Source organism: Amphiprion ocellaris, chromosome 20 (assembly GCF_022539595.1).
Source record: "Amphiprion ocellaris isolate individual 3 ecotype Okinawa chromosome 20, ASM2253959v1, whole genome shotgun sequence".
Classification (NCBI taxonomy): domain Eukaryota; kingdom Metazoa; phylum Chordata; class Actinopteri; family Pomacentridae; genus Amphiprion; species Amphiprion ocellaris.
In genome coordinates this window covers 3,156,943-3,174,683 of record NC_072785.1, presented here as the reverse complement: position 1 = coordinate 3,174,683, position 17,741 = coordinate 3,156,943, and the positions used below count along the sequence as shown (strand labels likewise).

Sequence of the window (17,741 nt, the reverse complement as noted above, 5' to 3'; positions counted from 1 at the left end):
TTAGAGAAAGGTTCTTCTAATATATTATATATACAATTGAATAAAATTGAAATATAAAGTTATTTCTAAAGATATTGTAGTAAACCTGTTGACTACTTTATATTAAATCAGTCAGAAAGCCTTGGAGTCTGGCCAGTCTTTTCTTCAGGAGGAAATGACATCATGTGGAGCAGGTCATGTGATCTGGAATTAACACACTTCCTGGAGAGGTGCTTTTCTAGTTGGGAACGTAGGACTTCTGACTTCTGTCAGTGCAATGTTCAGTTCAATACATATACAATATTCAAACCTCTGATGTGCAATATTGTAATTAAAAAAAAAAAATCTACTTTATTACAGTGGTTTTACATTTACTTTTACACAATACTTCTAATACTTACACTTGTAGCATTTCTTATTTAGAATTCACAGATTTAGATTTGTTTATTTATTCTTTTACTGTCTGTTGTTGTTGCTAGGTACCGCTCTCTATACACCAAGTCCAATTTGTTTTGTGTACTCACTTGGCAATAAAGGCTTTCTGAATTTTAGTTGAAAGTGATTTCTTGGACACAGATACGATTTGTTATTTTCATATAAAATTTGATATATTGCCAAAAAAGAAATATCTGTCATGATTATCTCAACTTAATAAAAAGAACACAATCAAAACAATTTCTGAATCAGCTCATTTTATTATCATTTAGCTATTTAGAAGGTGGTTGTTATTAAATTCAGACGGTTATTTAGTTGACGTTTTAGTGAAATTCAGACATTTTTTGTTAATAATTGTTTCCATAATAAATAATTATGGAATTTGTGAAGACATGATCATAATAAACATAAAAACATTATTTTTTTTACTTTTAATAAAAATGTATCCAAGATATAGCCCATGGACTTCAAAAGTCCCTCAGTTATATATTGACCCAGTAGTATCTCACTATTGCACACCGGTTTACTGCTTTCTAACTGAACCACAGGTCTTGTATTGTCATTAAATACCAGATACCATTGGGGTCTACACTTATGAAACAAAATTTTAAAGGACTGTTGAACGTTTTTCATTTATTGTGCACGGTGGAAGAAAATAACGGGAATATTATTGATCACTGATGCTGCAGGACTGTATTTTTTGAAGTGGGTGTTCAGGGTGGGGGGTATTCCTGCCTGCTTCACCAACAACCTTCTGACACGTTCACACACACACACACACACACACACACACACACACACCAACAAAGACACACACGGAGCCCAGAGCTAGCTGCCTGCATGGTGGGCAGATTAAATATCTTTTTACTCTCTCTGGGGAGCGGTTAGACAGAGCACCTCTAATCCTGTCCCCATGGGAGCCCCTTGTGCCATGAATCACACTCTCGTTAGGGGCTCCGAGGCAGACAAGCAGCCACGCCCCCCTCCGCTCGATGCCCAGACATCAGCCTCGCCACCCCACCACCAGCCCAGAGCCCCCACCTCTCTGACCCACCCCTGCACCACATGGGGGTGGTAGCGGTGGTGGTGGTGGAGGAACCTGAGACACAGTGTGGATGCGAGAGACGGAGCATGAAGAGAGGGAGGGAATGCAGAGAGATGGAGGGAATAGAGGCCAGAAAGAAATGGGAATGTGCAAAAAGACGACAGAAGAAATACACGAGTAATACACAGTGTTCTGGTAGTGAAAGGAAAAATGCCCCGAGGCTTTGTTCCTTCCCAAAAAAACCAAACCTTCCACATAAAACACCTCACAGTCCGTTTCCAGAAGTTTACGACACAGCTGACATTACATACGGCTGTCTTTCTTTACAGCTCATGAGGTTTATTTATGGTCACTCTAAATTTTTACTCTGTTGGAAAATAGTTGTTAGACCGACATCCTGATGAACGCAGTGGCACGGCCCGCCGAACAAAACCGACCTGGGAGCAAAAATGATGAAGCTGCTCTCCTCTGGTGGAGTCCAGGTAAGTCGGCGGCCTGAGGGTGGCAGATGATTAATATTTATGTCACTATCCACACCAGCATACATCTATCAATCACAACCGCCCTCCCGCAAAGGGGTGGGGGCAAAAAGATGATGTGGAAAAAGAGAGCTAGTGAGGGCTACAGGGAGCGAGAGATGGAGCAGAGAGAGAGAAATGGGCTGCTGTCATTTTAAAGGGTTGTGAACAGGTCACCACGCCTTCTGCTCTGCAATCGCAGCGCAGGAATTCAGGAACTTTAGCCGCTGCATGCAGGGGCTGGAATTAATGCATGCAAATGTATGACCTCACGTGTGCTGTCGTATTGATCCTCTGCCTGTCTTTTCTTCCTCAGTAATGAATGAACGAACGAATGAATGTGCCCAATCTGTCTGCACTTTTCTTAAGGACAGATTTTATGCAGTGCATCTGCCTCTACAGTGCACGGCAGGCACCATTATAGACTGAGATGGGGAGAATGTTTAGAATATCCACCAACACTTTATTCCAATTTCCAGGATTTGACTCTCAGATTTCCAAACAGTACAGCAGAGATCCTGGTCAAATATTCAGTGGGTTTTAAAGATCCTGAAAACATTTGTTTTTCAGTTTTGGTTATTTCACTTAAGCGATTTCTCTGCCTTTTTTTTTTGGACCTTGCTACTCTCAGTGCTTTGAAATAGGCACAATTCAGTTAGAAAAAGGCAATTTCATAATTATAGCCTGCCAAAGTCAATTAAAAATCATTTCTCGCCAAAATTCAAAAGATGGAATAATTTGATTAAGGTGTTTAGGCAAAAAGAAGTCAACAAGGCAGAAAGTTTTGAGTTTTACAGGGCTTAACAATGAGGTTTTCTGACATTAAAAATGCAGTTGCACATGAATTCTCTGTACCATCGCAGTGAATTTTTGTTCTTTGCACGCAAATTATAAATAATTTGCCATGGTTTTAGACTGTTTGACTGGATCTCCCATTTTGTAGATGATTTGCACGTATTAAATTAGTTTAATTAAACACCTTTTTAAAAAATATTTACATGATTTTGAGGGAAATTAGCAATCGATACCATTACTGAGCATTTACACCTTGAAAATGTAGTTTGATGACAAAACTATGGCTTCAGACTTAACATATGTAACCAAAAGAACCATCCTTTCTGTATCATTATTCTCCAGAATTATTTTGCAGTTCTAACATGTCTGACTCAATTACTTAGATGTCACAGATGTGTAAAGCAGCTTTACAGTGTACAGAGGTGGAGGGATGGGTGGAGATAGAGGCTGGGACCAGCAGCATATTCAAAGCACAAAGCACAGTAAAGTAAGTAAAGGTAAGAAGTTCCATCGAAGCCACTACAACGCGTAACAAGATTGTTTTCATGGGAAAAACATAACTAATTTTTAGGGGTTTAATCTCAGGAGAGGGACTTCAATAAAGATTTTGGAAAAAGATTTAGCAACATCTATATATTATAATCTGGGGACAACTGGTAGATTTTTGCACAGTTACACTACTGGTCAAGGGTTTTAAAACACTCCAATTCTCAATTTTTTAAAAAATTGAAATTCAAGTAGTTCAAGTCCAATGAATAGCTTGAAATGGTACAAAGGTAAGTATTGAACTGCCAGAGGTTTAAAAAAAAGGTAAGGTTACCCAAAACTGAAAAATACATTTCAGATTTATACAAAAAGGCCTTTCCAATGAACAAGAAATGGGTTAACAACTTAAAGCTGTTCTGCAGCAATGGAGGTTGATCAAGCCTTGAAAGTACTACTACTACTAACTTTTCTAGATTACTTCCAACCCCCTCTGTCTGCATAAAAGTCGTGTTGGCACCACACCCTCCAGAGCATTATTAGAACAGTATTGTACTGCAGAAAGTAGTGTGTTGCTATAAAAAATGGAGAGGAAAAGACAGTTAACAATAGAAGAGAGACAGACCATCATTACACTTCAAAATGTAGATCTTTCCTGAAGAGAAATTGCAATGAAAGTCAAGGTGTCAGTGAGTCCAGTTTTTTCATCATCAAAAGGCTCAGAAACTGGAGGAGACTCTGACAGGAAGAAGTCTGGAAGAACCAAAGCCACAACAGAACCAGAAGACCAGTTTGTGAGAGTTAACAGCTTGGTGATAGGAGCTCACAGGACAACAGCTTCAATCAGCTTCATAGTGGTCGTAGGAAGAAGTCTCAGTTTAACTGTGGAGAGAAGACTTGGAGCTGCAGGTTTGACAGGTGGAGTTGAAGCAAGAAAGCCGTTACTAAGACGTCAGAATAAGAAAAAGAGGCTTTCCTGGACCATGAAACACCACCAATGGACCACTGAAGACTGGAAGAAGTTATTATGGACTGATGTATCAAAATCTGAAATCTTTGATTCATCAGCAGGATTTTTGTAGCCGTCCAGTAGGAGAAATGATGGTTCCTCAGTGTAGGACATCAACTGTCAAACATGGAGGAGGAAGCATGATGGTCTGGGGCTGTTCTGCTGGATCCAGGGTCGGTTCTTGTACAGAGTGAGAGGAACCCTGAACCTAAACAGCTACCACAGCATTCTGCAGCTCCATGCAGAACCCTCTGGTATGTTCTAGTTGGTCAGGGGTTCATCCTACAGCAGATAATGATCCAGAACATCAGTCCAAGCTCTGCCAGAACTACCTTAGGAACAAAGAACCAGATGGTGAGCTTGAAAACATGGAGTGGCAGCACAGTCTCCAGACTTAAACCCCATGGAGATGGTTTGGATGAACTGGACAGAAGAGTGAAAGCAAAGAACCTACAAGAACCACACATTTAGGGGAACTTCTGCAACAGAGTTGGAAGAACATTCTGAAGAATATTTGATTTCCATTGTGGAAAGAATGAATGTGTTCAGCTGTTAGATCTGACAAAGGAGTCAAAAGTTTAGAATACATTTTGGTTTCTAAATTGTTTTTTTTTTTTTTTTTTAAACTTCATTTATTTGTTCTATGCTTTCATTTCAGAGTACAATGAGACATTATCCCCCCAAATCAAACAAATATCATATAATAAAGCATATTTTATTGTGGATTTTTAATGTGCACACAAAATTTTATATGTGCAAAATATTTTCCTATGAAACAAGGCCAATAAAGTGATTTAAAAATGAGTGATGCCATAAAAATAACACATCTATGGGTGGGTAACACAATGTAGGAGCAAACATTGAGCTCCCGAAATGTATGTTCTTGTAGAGTGATTCTCATCAGCAGTTTGTCAACCAAATCACACCAAAGAGTTCACAAAGAGCTCTCTATGGTCAGATTTTATTTTTTTTCTATAAGGATGAACTCTTCATAAATCATAGTTAACAATGTTTATTCCAGACTTGAACTTCCATTCTTCATTTTTAATCATAAATAATTAAAGTTACAGCAAAAAACTTTCTAAAACTTCCAGTTTTCAGAAACTTTGAAAAAAAAAGTTAACACTGCTGCAGTGAAACTCTGTTTCTGTGAACACATTTGAAGGTTGCACAATGCCAACAACTTTTCCCTTGACCTTGCATAGAATTGCGAGTGCTTTTGTCTCCTCAGAGGTTCTTTGCTTGGTCTGGTCTCATTCAAAAAACTAGGTTAGCAAGTCTCATCTGCTTTTTCTGTCGGTCTTTGCAGCAAAACTCTGTTTAATTTCAACATTCAGTCATGTCCACATTGCAGCTGAATCAGTTGGACTGAATGTGAAACACTGAAAGCCTTCATTATAGCCACTCTATTGATCAAGATGCTGAAGATCAAATGTGAGATTGCATAAAAAGGGTGAGAAACGAGTAGAAAGCAGTACAAGGGAATTCTAGTTGAAGTCAAACTCTCAAGGACTGTCCTTAAAGCAAGTAAAGTTTCTTCTCCCGGGCCACAGTCCCCTCGCTGTAACTCCAGACTTTGGGGCAAAGTTAGCTGAGCTGCAGTTTTTGAGAATGAAAGGAAAGGAAAAACCGAAACCCAACTCCACGAGGGTCTGCCTGTCTGCTATTGTGGATATTTTTATCTGCCGCGTGTCTATGGCGGAGACACAGTGGGAAATACGAACCAGCCAACCCAAGCTGACAGTGAGGAGTCAGACTGTCAAGAGGTCTGCTGCCCCCACCCCCTGCTGCTACAACACCCAAATGGATTGTCATATCAGATTTAGGTGTATAGGTTATTACACCCTTGGGCTCCTGTTTCCAACAAACCCGTCCGTATGGCGAGATTGAGTTCGAGGACTCACTGTTCTCATTCTCTTTCCTTGGTGCTCTAAGTTCCTGCTTTCTTTGGATAAGATATAAGAAAGCTCCTCTGATGAGGAGATGGGATAGTGTCTGGAAGATCTGCAGGTTTGAACAGTGCTCTTTTGATCATATTTCTCAAAAACTCTATCTAAAAGTGAAGCAAGGACAGTTCAATACGTGAGCTGTTTTCCTTTTTTTTTTGACTTCCTATTAAATTAAATTTAAACGTTCCCTTTCGGCCAAATGAATGGACGTTTCCCAAACTCTCTTTAAATGTCAGCTAGCCAGCGACTCCACTCTTATCACATTATGCATTTAGCAGATTCACATAGTGTAACTTCTCTGCTGAAACCGTTATCAGTTTCTGCCTAGTGGGATTTCTCAGTCGTATCTGTCAAGGATTTCTCTGGTATACTTCTATCGCGCCTCGCTCCTTGTACTCCTGAACAAATTTGGGGAAAATATCTGTTTGCAAGTTTTATGACAGATATTGTGATTAGATTTAATAAATGTTCAGTTCAGTATTCACTCTGTAATAAATGTGATAGAGCATTATCACAGCAGACACCATCAAGAGTGTGACTGTCATAGAAGAAGGACGATTTGTAAAAGCATCAACAACAGTTTAAATCCTGGGTCAGACATAATACAAAATACACGAGCTATGAAATAATGAGACTGGGCTTAGGTCAGCCAGCATCAACAACCCCTGAAAGTTTCTATTGGCTTAAATGAAATAAAACTGATTTGCAGCAATAGTCTCATAATTTCATATCCAAGTTTCTGTGATTTGAGGTTACATTTTTTCAAATTGTAATTTCGATCTCAAATTGATCAACTGTTCTGCTCATGTATGTTTGCCTCCCGTTTAAGTAGATCTAATAGTTGATCTAATGCGATGTGTTGCTACTCTTCATTATAGCAGATGACACAAAGATACAAGTATTTACATGATATTCTGAAATTAGCTTTTGTTACAGTTTAAATGTCACGTTTCACACCAAGGTTGAACAAATCTCCTGCCTGCATACTGAAGTAACTGCATCTATTCTGATTGATGAGTCTGTCTGACCAGTTAACCCAGTGCCCTACCAATACCATCACAACTTGGAGAATGAAGCACAAAGATTTAGATTTCTACATGCCGTGATATCATCACACATTGAATACTGCATAACATGTTGGTCGCTGACAGGTGCAAACACATGCAAAATCATAGTCACCCTATAAAAAACCGTTAAAGGTCTTCGATAGAAAGCTAATGTCATATCATGCCTGTAAAATCTTAAAGAACAACTTATTGAGCTTTGAGAATTTAAGAAATGTTAAATTTGCTTGTTTGATCAACAATGTTCCATGGACTCGTCCCGCCCCGCAGGTCTGACTCTCTTAAAAGAAACGTTCACAGGCCACTTTTTGACCAAGCTGGTTCCAGTTCTAGTTCAGAGCCAGAGCCTGACTTAGCATCAGTTTTTTGTGTTTCCACCAACTAAAAACCAGCTCCAAGCTCCAAAAACTGGTGCTTTTCAGGCACCAAATCTTTGCTGGTCCAAAGCTAAGCACCGAGTAGGTCACAGACTGGTGGCGGGGTAACGGCGACCAACGATCAACGGCGGAAACACAGAACAGCCATTTTTAAACAACCAAGCGAGTAGTAGTAATATACCTCTTCTCAACCAAAAAGAACCAGGTGCTAGTTTGGCGTTCGTTTGGTGCTAGTGCTCAGTTGGTTCAAATCTAGTGCCTCCTAAGAAACGGTTTGCTTTTCCATTGGCAAGGAGCCAAGTTGGAGCCACATCATTGTGTGACCGTAAAATGTCAGTACGTTACTGCATGTGTAGCCGTTCAACAATGCCGTAAACATGCGAGTGCCGTTCCTGACTTTGCAAACCTACACTGCAATCCATATAGCAGTAGTGTTTAGTGTTAGTGTTTTGAAAACCGGTAAATATGGTCGCCATCTCCGAGCAGCAGTGGTCTGAGGAGGAGACCCAGTGCTTCCCAGCACCGTGGTCTTCATATGAAATTCAGTCAAAGTTAAAGGGGGCCTCTTGGACCAAGCGATCCAGCAGGAGATGGCTGCAGTCGGGTACGAGTGGAGTCTCGACTAACTCCTCAAAAAACTTAAAAAGCTCAAAAATGACTACATGGACCAGAAAAAGGAGCTGGGAACAGCGGTCTCAGGACCAGGGCCTCCTTTAGAGGGGACTGTGAGGTCCCATACAGAAAAAGAGCCTTCGGACAAAATGCTCCTTCTGTGAAGGCCAGTAAGATCTGGAACAGTCTTCTACTCTCCATAAGGGAGTGTCCCACGTTAGCAACCTTCAGAACTCACCTTAAACAGTGGCTGAAAGTCAACCAGTCTGGTGACCACTGACCTTTAACTTCTTTGTGTACTTTTTGTTTTGTCTTTTTATTGTGAGCTATTGTTCTATGTTTCACTGTTATGTTTTTTTTTGTTTTTTGTTTTTTTTTTACCTGCCTAGGGACTGCAGATGTAAATTAGCATTGTTGCTATAATCCAGCATATTTACATCTATTGCTGCCTAAATAGACATTCTTTAATGTGCACTGTCCCTATCAAATAAAGAAATAAATAAAATGATGTTTCTGTAGTTATCATGTAATATGCATAATGGTAAAACAATCTGATAGCAATAGATGTTGCTTAACTGAAAAACAAACAGCAAATAGCTATTGATTGTGATCAACTGTTGTTTGGTCTGATGTAAGGGGATACTATGGCTGCATCTGCAGGAGAGGTCAAGTACAAATGCACTGGTGTCTCACAGAACACAAAACAAATACAGACTTTCAATAAGCGCTGTCAACATACTGACATATACAGAGCTTTCCAGAGTGTGTTTTGGCTGTATGTAAAATTTACGATTATCATGAGAGGAACAAAGTACAGCAAAGTATGACCTCTGACCCTAATTTATGACTGCTGTTTATCCAGTATTTAAAATATGGGTAAATATATAATAGCGGGACTTTTTGTATCATAGTTGACATTTTTGCTGTTTTCAGGCCTAAAATCAACATGGCCGCCTATAACCAAACACCACATGGTATTTTTACAGAAAGATTCTTCTAAATATTATTTATATAACTGAATAAAATTGACAGTGAAAGTTATTTATAAAGATACTGTAGTAAACCTGTTCACTACTTTCTATTAAATAACTCAGAAAGCCTTGGAGTCTGGCCAGTCTTTTCTTCAGGAGGAAATGATATCATGTGGAGCAGGTCATGTGATCTGGAATTAACACACTTCCTGGAGAGGTGTTTTTGTAATGGGGAACTTAGTTAAAATGATTTCTCGGACACAGATACAATTTGTTATTTTCCATATAAAATTTGATATATTGTCAAAAAAAAGAAATATCTGTCATGATTATCTCAACTTAATAAAAAGAACACAATCAACACAAAGTTTTAATAAGCTCATATTATTATTGTTCAGCTAATTTGAAGGTGGTTATTATTAAATTTGGTAGGTTATTTAGTTGACATTTTAATAATATACAGTCATTTTTTATTAATAAACGATTGTTTCCATAATAAATGATTTGTAAAGACATGATCACAATGAACATAAAAAACACAAGTTTTTTTTATTTTTAATAAAAATGTACGCAAGATATGTCCCATGGGCTTTAAAAGTCCCTCAGTTATATATTGACCTATATATCATTCAAATCATGTTTTAGATGTTATTCATGCTTAAAAACAGTGATTTATAAATAACTTAAGCTTGATTATGAGTTTTGTATCTATGTGTGAAGCTCTGCTGATGAGCACAGACGTTTCACTCAAATTTTCAATGTACACAACAGAGGTGAATACAACCTGGTATTGTCAAATGATGTACTGACAGCAATGTCAATTAAATCAAAACTGCATCCACTTTCAATCATTGCATTATTTCTAAGTTAAACAGTAGAGTAAAATTTCTTCTTTTGAACAATCACAAACACTCTAGGAAGAGTGTAATAAACATGGCTTTGGGGCTGCATTAGAATAAAGGGTGTTGGAAAGACACAGGTTCGTGCTATCATTAATGCCAGTAGATATACCAAAATAATGACTGATAAAATGAGCCCCAGTGTGCAGAAACTTCACCAGAAAAGGGATATTCTAGCACGATAATGATCTAAAGCATCCTGCCAACATGACACAAAGTTTCTAAAAAAGAGAAAAAAGAAAACTATGACCTGGCCAAGCACAGTGAAAGACTTCAATCCAATAGAAAACCTTTGGAACATTTTAAAGAGGAAGGTAGAAAGACAGAAACTCATCAGCAAAGAGCAGCTGAAAAACTGTGAAGAACATCTCGGCAGAAATTTGTGCAACACTGGAGTCCTCTATGGTGAGGAGTTTTGAGCATGTCGCAGATGAAGAACTGAAAAAAAATTCAGTTCCACTTAGAAGTAACAGGTAATAGTTTGAAACATTTGACATTTAGTGACTTTAGTTTCTGACGTGTCTACAGTTCTTTTTTTATGCTGTAGTTTGAATTAAAAAGAGGGACTGGACAGACTGGAGAGGAGAGCTGGTTCAGTGGTGAACACAGAGCAGGACTCTCTGGTTTCAGTAGCAGACAGAAAGACTCTGGAGAAGATTCTCTCAATCCTGGACAACACCAGGACTGTGATCAGTCAGAGGAGTATGTTCTGCTCCAGGCTGTTATTTCTGACCTGATCCACCAACAGACTCAGGAACTCTTTAGTCCTCCATCAGCCCGTAGAACTCATCACCGAGTGGTCAGGGGGGTCTCAGTCAGGATCACAGTAGAGCCAATGTGATTGTATAATGTCTATGCACCTTATTTAGTTTACTACAACTGTGGTCTTACTACCTGTCGAATTCACTTTAAATCACGGTGCCTTGAAATGTGTACATATTGTATATTCAATTTTAATTACATTTATTAGTATATCTATCGATTTTTTTAAATTAGAAGTGTTTTTTTATTGTATTGTACCGAGTTTTTGACCCTCGTGTCGTCCTGCGGGTCAAAATTGATCCGTTTTAAAGTTTGAAAATGTGGGAAAAAAAATATTTTCACAGTGAAACTTCTGATGTCCACATTTTCAACATTTTTGGGAAATCTTTGAACATTTTTTGGTGGAAAAACAAGAAATGCTAAAAATGTTTGTCAAGAACATTCACAAAAATTTTCACAAATTTTTTTGTGAAAGTTCTTGAAGAAAATAGAAGTTTTACTGATAAACATGGAATCACTTTAGATATTTTTAAGATTTTTTTTGGAAGATTTTTACTCATTTTAAGAAAATATTTACAAGAATTTTCTTGTCAAATTTGGAGATTTTTAAAAAAAAAATAAAACTTTTAAGGGAAACTTTTAAGGAATTATTGGAATTTTCTTCCTGAAGGTTTTGCAAATTTTCAGAAATTTGGGGATTTTTTTGCTGAATTTTGGGATTTTTTGACAAGGAAACAATATTTTTTGGTGCCCGTAAATGAGGACAACAGGAGGGTTAAGAGTATATAATAACCTTTAGTGTTACTAACCTGCCTGTTCTGTCTTTTTGGTATTTATGTTGTTGTATGTAAGCTGCTGAACTCTATCTATCTATCTATCTATCTATCTATCTATCTATCTACTGTTAGGTATATTGTTTATTCCAGTGGACAGAGAAAGTTTGGCTGAAGCTCAGACAGAAACCTGGACATTTTACCTGGCAGTGTTGAGTAAAGGGACAGAAACCTGGACATTTTACCTGGCAGTGTTGAGTAAAGGGACAGAAACCTGGACATTTTACCTGGCAGTGTTGAGTAAAGGGTGCTGAGTCCCGACCAGCTTCCTGACGTGCATGGCGACGTTACTGAGTTCATCACTGAGCAGGCAGCGGAGGCTCATGAACGAGGTTGGATATCCGACGATCTTCTCCGCGTCGGAGACAACTTTGCTCCAGTTTGAAGAGCCGGAGCTGGACAGCAGACTCAGCGTCCTCTGTCCTCGGCAGGATAAAGCCACACGGGACAGTCGGGAGCATGTAGCTGGGAACATTTTCTGTCCAGTAGTGTGTTCCTCCTTGGGACAGCTGAGTTGGACCCGCTAGTTCGCTGCTGCTAACACCATGTCTGAATTACAACTTTAAAACTCGGTAACGCTGCGACATTGTACTAAACGTTTGTTTTTTAAAAGCAGTACAAACGGTGTCATTGTAACGGAGCTGACATAATGTCACTGTCAAAATAACCAGCTATGTTTCACAATACACGACCTAACACTGCGAGCCGCCATCTGTAAAAACGTAACGCGTCATAAAACGTAATGACGCCGGCTACGCCCACGCCTCGTCTACGTAGAGGACCTCCGGCCGAGCTCCATGAGAAAAAATGGTCGTTTTAAGGTATTGGGCTTGTTTTGCCAAAGTATCACGTTAATAGGACATTTAACTAATCTTTAATAATATTGTAGCTCACGTTGCTTGATTCGGCAACTACAATAAGTACAAAGCAGCCCTTCAACTCCTTCAAATGTTCTTTTTTTCAGTTGGTTCACACCTGTTGTCACTGTCCAGCACCGGAAACAATGAGTCAGTGCGTCAAATATTCCTCCTCTAGAAGACTATTCGATTATGTAGTCATTAAACACAGTCCAGCACCTGCTTCTGTACCTCTTATCTAACAGGAAATCACTAAATATGACGAGCAATCATTAAATTCTGCGTTTATTCATTGTGCATTTGGATTACTTTGCATTTAATACAAAACTATAAGTTGATATAGTAAAATAGAATATGAGTCAATAAATAATTGAGGGACTTTTGAAGTCCATGGGATATATCTTGCATACATTAAAAAAAAAACCTAATGTTTTTTTATGTTCATTATGATCATGTCTACAAATTTGCTTATTAATAAAAAATGACTGGATATCACTAAAATGTCAACTATGTTACAGAAAGTCCAACAATTATATATTGATCCATCCAGAATTACTTGAAAATGATCCACAATTAGACAATTAGTCCAGAATGACATGAAATTTGTCCTAAATGACTCGAAAATGATCCCAAAGACAAAAAAACGATCCAAAATGACGAGAAACAATGTAAGCTGATATAAAAGTTGTTGAAATTGACAAGAAAATTGTCCAAAATGACCTGGAAATTTTTGAGTCATTTTGGACAATTTGAAATGACTTCAAATTGTCCAAAATGACTCAAAAATTTCCAGGTCAATATATAACTCAGGTACTTTTGAAGTCCATGGGATATATCTTGCATACATTTTTATTAAAGTAAAAATTTAAAAAATATATATTTTTTATGTTCATTATGATCATGTCTTTACACATTCCATAATTATTTATTATGGAAACCATCCCTTTTTAATAAAAATTACTGGATATCACTAAACTGTCAACTAAATAACTGTCTGAATGTAACAACAACCACCTTCTAATTAGCTAAACAATAATAAAATGAGCTCATTCAGAAATAGTATTGATTGTGTTCTTTTTATTAAGTTGAGATATTCATGACAGATATTTCTATTTTGGCAATATATCAAATTTTACATGGAAAATAACAAATTGTATCTGTGTCCGAGAAATCACTTTCCACTAAGTTTCCCATTACAAAAACACCTCTCAAGGAAGTGTGTTAATTCCAGATCACATGACCTGCTCCTCATGATGTCATTTCCTCCTGAAGAAAAGACTGGCCAGACTCCAAGGCTTTCTGAGTTATTTAAAATAAAGTAGTGAACAGGTTTACTACAATATCTTTATAAATAACTTTCAATTTCACTCAATTGTATATATAATATTTAGAAGAATCTTTCTCTAAAATACCATGTGGTGTTTGGTTATAGGCGGCCATGTTGATTTTAGGACTGAAAACAGTAAAACCATGAACTGTGTCACAAAAAGTCCCACAACTATATATTGACCCAGAAAACTGTCATCAAAACATTCACCTATCTCCAGTAACCGAGGGCCACAGTTCAACACCTGCTTCTGTACCTCTTATCTAACAAGAAACCACAAAATATGACGATAAATCACTAAATTCTGTGATTTTTCATTGTACATTTTCGGTTACTTTGCGTTTAGTACAAAACTATACTCTAATATAGCAAAATAGAATCTAATGTGAGTGGATAGACTGGCATAAATTAGTATTTACCAATACACAGATCAATAAAAGTTAGCATACATAATACATTAAGCAATGGTGTCAGTTTATTTTCAACAGAGGCTGTCCGAGAGGGAACTGAAAAAATGGCATACCCAGTAGTACCAGCAGTCACACACAGCATCTATGCTCAGCTAATATGAGGCTCATCTGATCTGCATAAACTGTAGATTATTTTCACATTTGCAAAGCTACTAAACAAATGAGGGCAGCACTGATCTGTGATTTCATGTGTTAGTAATGTTTGGTCATTTGAGTATACTTTAATGTAATGTTAATTTTTTTTCTGATGTCTTTCTTTCTTTGTAGATTTACTTCTTTTTAAATTTAACTGAAAGGGACATTTTGCTACTGCTTTTGTCAAATAGTTGGAAATTATAGGAACGGCTGCATGTTTCATATTAAAGTCAGATTTCTTCTAATCAAAAACAGGTTTAGTGAGATTTTTGGTCTATATGCGTATACTTTAATGTGAAATCTTTTTCAGTTTTGTCCTAGCTTACTGTATGTTTCTGTTCTGGCAAATGCCACATAACAAAGCCATACATTTAAATGTCATGTACCTCTGAGGAAAAAATAGTTTGAACACCAAGTAAAGAAAAAAAAACATGAAAATGTCACTTTAAGCCAAACTGTTGCAATAATGAAAAAATGTCCCTCCTCATGTTTCAATTAATGTAACACAATCATTGTCACAGTATAACAGTCCACAGTATGACAGGGTAACACTCTCAGCAGCTGCAGTATAACAAAGCTTTCATTGAATTCTCCTCCATCTGATTATTACTGGACAGCAGAGAAAGTCTGTCAAGGACAGCTTACACAACACTGAACTGCATCCCTGTTTATTAAGCACACTTACAAATAAACACTGATGTTCTACATTCAAGTTTGTCACTTTTACATGTTACACTGTAAAAAATGCTGTGAAAAACTGTCAAACTGTGACAGTAAAAATCTGTAAACTCTAAAACAGCTTGATCCAGTTTATATAATTCTGAATCACCATGAATAAGTTAATCGGGGGGGAGACAAAATTATTCTTTTAGGTTTTTTTCTCCTGAAAAACTACATTTCTATACACTTGCACAGCTTTTTCTTAATGTAAAAAATGCTGTACTATGTATGGCATTCACAATACTGTAATTTTCACATTTACTTCTCGAAAAGAATACAGTTTTCAAAGTTAAATGTACGTACTGATAACAGAAACATGCTGTCATATTTATAACATTTTTGCATTTATTTCATGTAAAAAAAAATAATAAAAAAAGCAGTTTGTACCGGTCAAATTGATGTGCTTTTGCGTTAATAACAGATATTTAATATTTATTACAGCTTTAACTGCAATTTTTACACCTATGTCATTGCTAAAAATACACATAATAAATGTTAAATACACTAACTATTGTACTCATAGTATAAAAATGCTGTTATGTTTATAATAGGTCACACAAACTTTATTTTATACAGTATTTTTATTCAAATCTTCAAGTACAACAATTTTTTTCAGCCGGAATTTTAATGTATAAATAACAGTTGTTTTTATTATTTTTTGTTTACAATATGCTGATCCATCTGCTCTCAGCATTTCCAGCAACTAGAGAAATAACAGCTTATTCTAGAAACACATGTTCATACAATAGCCAGGTAGAGCAAAACTGCACCTAAATGCCCCTGATTTATTTAGATTGCATATGTTTTATTGCAATTTATTCACAGAGGTGCTGCTGACCCAAAAATAGAAAAAAAAAAAAATATATATATATATATATATATATATATATATATATATGAACCCAAATATAGAAAAATAGCAAAAAATCTAATAAAACTTATTATTATTAATAATGATAATATTAATAATAACAATAAGAAGAATAATAATAGCTAGAACAATAAAAATAACAATAATGGTAATATATAAATCCAAATATAGAAGAAAATTAGCAAAAAATTACACTAAATAAACAAATATAATAATTATAATAACAATAATAATCCATCCATCCATCCATTTTCTATACACCGCTTAATCCTCACTAGGGTCATGGGGGGGCTGGAGTCTATCCCAGCTGACTCAGGTGAAGGCAGGGGACACCCTAGACAGGTCACCAGTCTGTCACAGGGCTACATACAAAGACAAACAATCACTCTCACATTCACACCTACGGGCAATTTAGAGTAATCAATTAACCTCAGCATATTTTTGGACTGTGGGAGGAAGCCGGAGTACCCGGAGAAAACCCACGCATGCACAGGGAGAACATGCAAACTCCATGCAGAAAGATCCCGGGAAAGCCGGGACGTGAACCAGGGATCTTCTCGCTGCAAGGCGAAAGTGCTAACCACTACGCCACTGTGCAGCCCCAACAATAATAATAATAGTAATAATAATAATATAGAAGAATATGCATGTATAGATGTATATATATATATATATATATATATATATATATATATATATATATATATATATATATATATATATATATATATATATATAAAGAATATTATATTTTACTTTATATATATATATAAAGAATATTAAGAAATAAAACTGATGTATTTGTGCAACATTAGGTTTTACAGTGTTAATTTGTTAGCTCCTGCTTGCATTGCTGCTCAGTTTATCACCAGAATGAAGCGTTACCTTTAAATTACACTAAACCAAATAACTGCAGCCGGAGGAACAGATTAAAGTCAGGATCTTGTGATGCAGGTGTGCTGCTGGTTTGCAAGGCATGGCGAGAGCAGCGCTGTAATACTCAAGTCATCTCCCCCTGACCTCGCATCACGGTTCACAGCTCCTGTTCCTGCTGATTTTCCGGCTCAAATGGGTGTCACTATGCCATGAGCAGCCTCACCCGGCTCTCTCAGCAGCTCTCCTCATTGTAATTCACAGGGCTGCATGAGGCTCACAGTTGAAACGGCTAAATTCATGCCCAAAGCAAAAATCATTTATTAAAGCACTCTGGATCTGTGTTTATATGACAGCAACAATACTATTTTGCATTTCATCTCACATGAGGAAATCCACTGTTAGGCGACACGCTGTGACACACAACACAACGTCTTCACAACATGTAATTGCAACGTTTTAATGAGCTTTGTGTGAGCGGTGAATGTGTGATGTATTTACAGGCGTGTGGAGATCATGAATGAACAATATGTGCTCACGTGTTTATGTGTAAATTGCACAGCTACATGCATTTCCTCCTGGGAAAATAGTGACAATCAATCCATCCATCAATATAACCTGTTATGATTTATTAGAACACATATTTTACTGTTCAAATAATGGATGGGAATAGTACAACTCCAATAAGCATTATTGATCAGTGGAGTGGGGAAAAAAATCACTGTATAAATCAGCTGTAGAATTGATTTCCATTTAA

The 17,741-nt window shown here is 37.0% G+C and overlaps 1 protein-coding gene across 2 annotated transcripts in view; it reads right to left on the bottom strand.

The window, feature by feature from the left end:
• pdss2 (prenyl (decaprenyl) diphosphate synthase, subunit 2) overlaps positions 1-12,455 on the bottom strand; it is a 51,138-nt gene extending 38,683 nt beyond the window's left edge. The window contains exon 1 of one of the 2 annotated variants that reach the window (XM_055006065.1): positions 11,959-12,455. In XM_055006065.1, coding sequence (XP_054862040.1) covers positions 11,959-12,206 — 248 coding nt within the window. In that variant the 5' untranslated portion in view covers positions 12,207-12,455. Of the gene's footprint in view, positions 1-11,874; positions 11,890-11,958 lie in introns of those variants that run through there. The other variant, XM_055006066.1, reaches the window with a different exon arrangement.
• Positions 12,456-17,741: the final 5,286 nt, after the last annotated feature.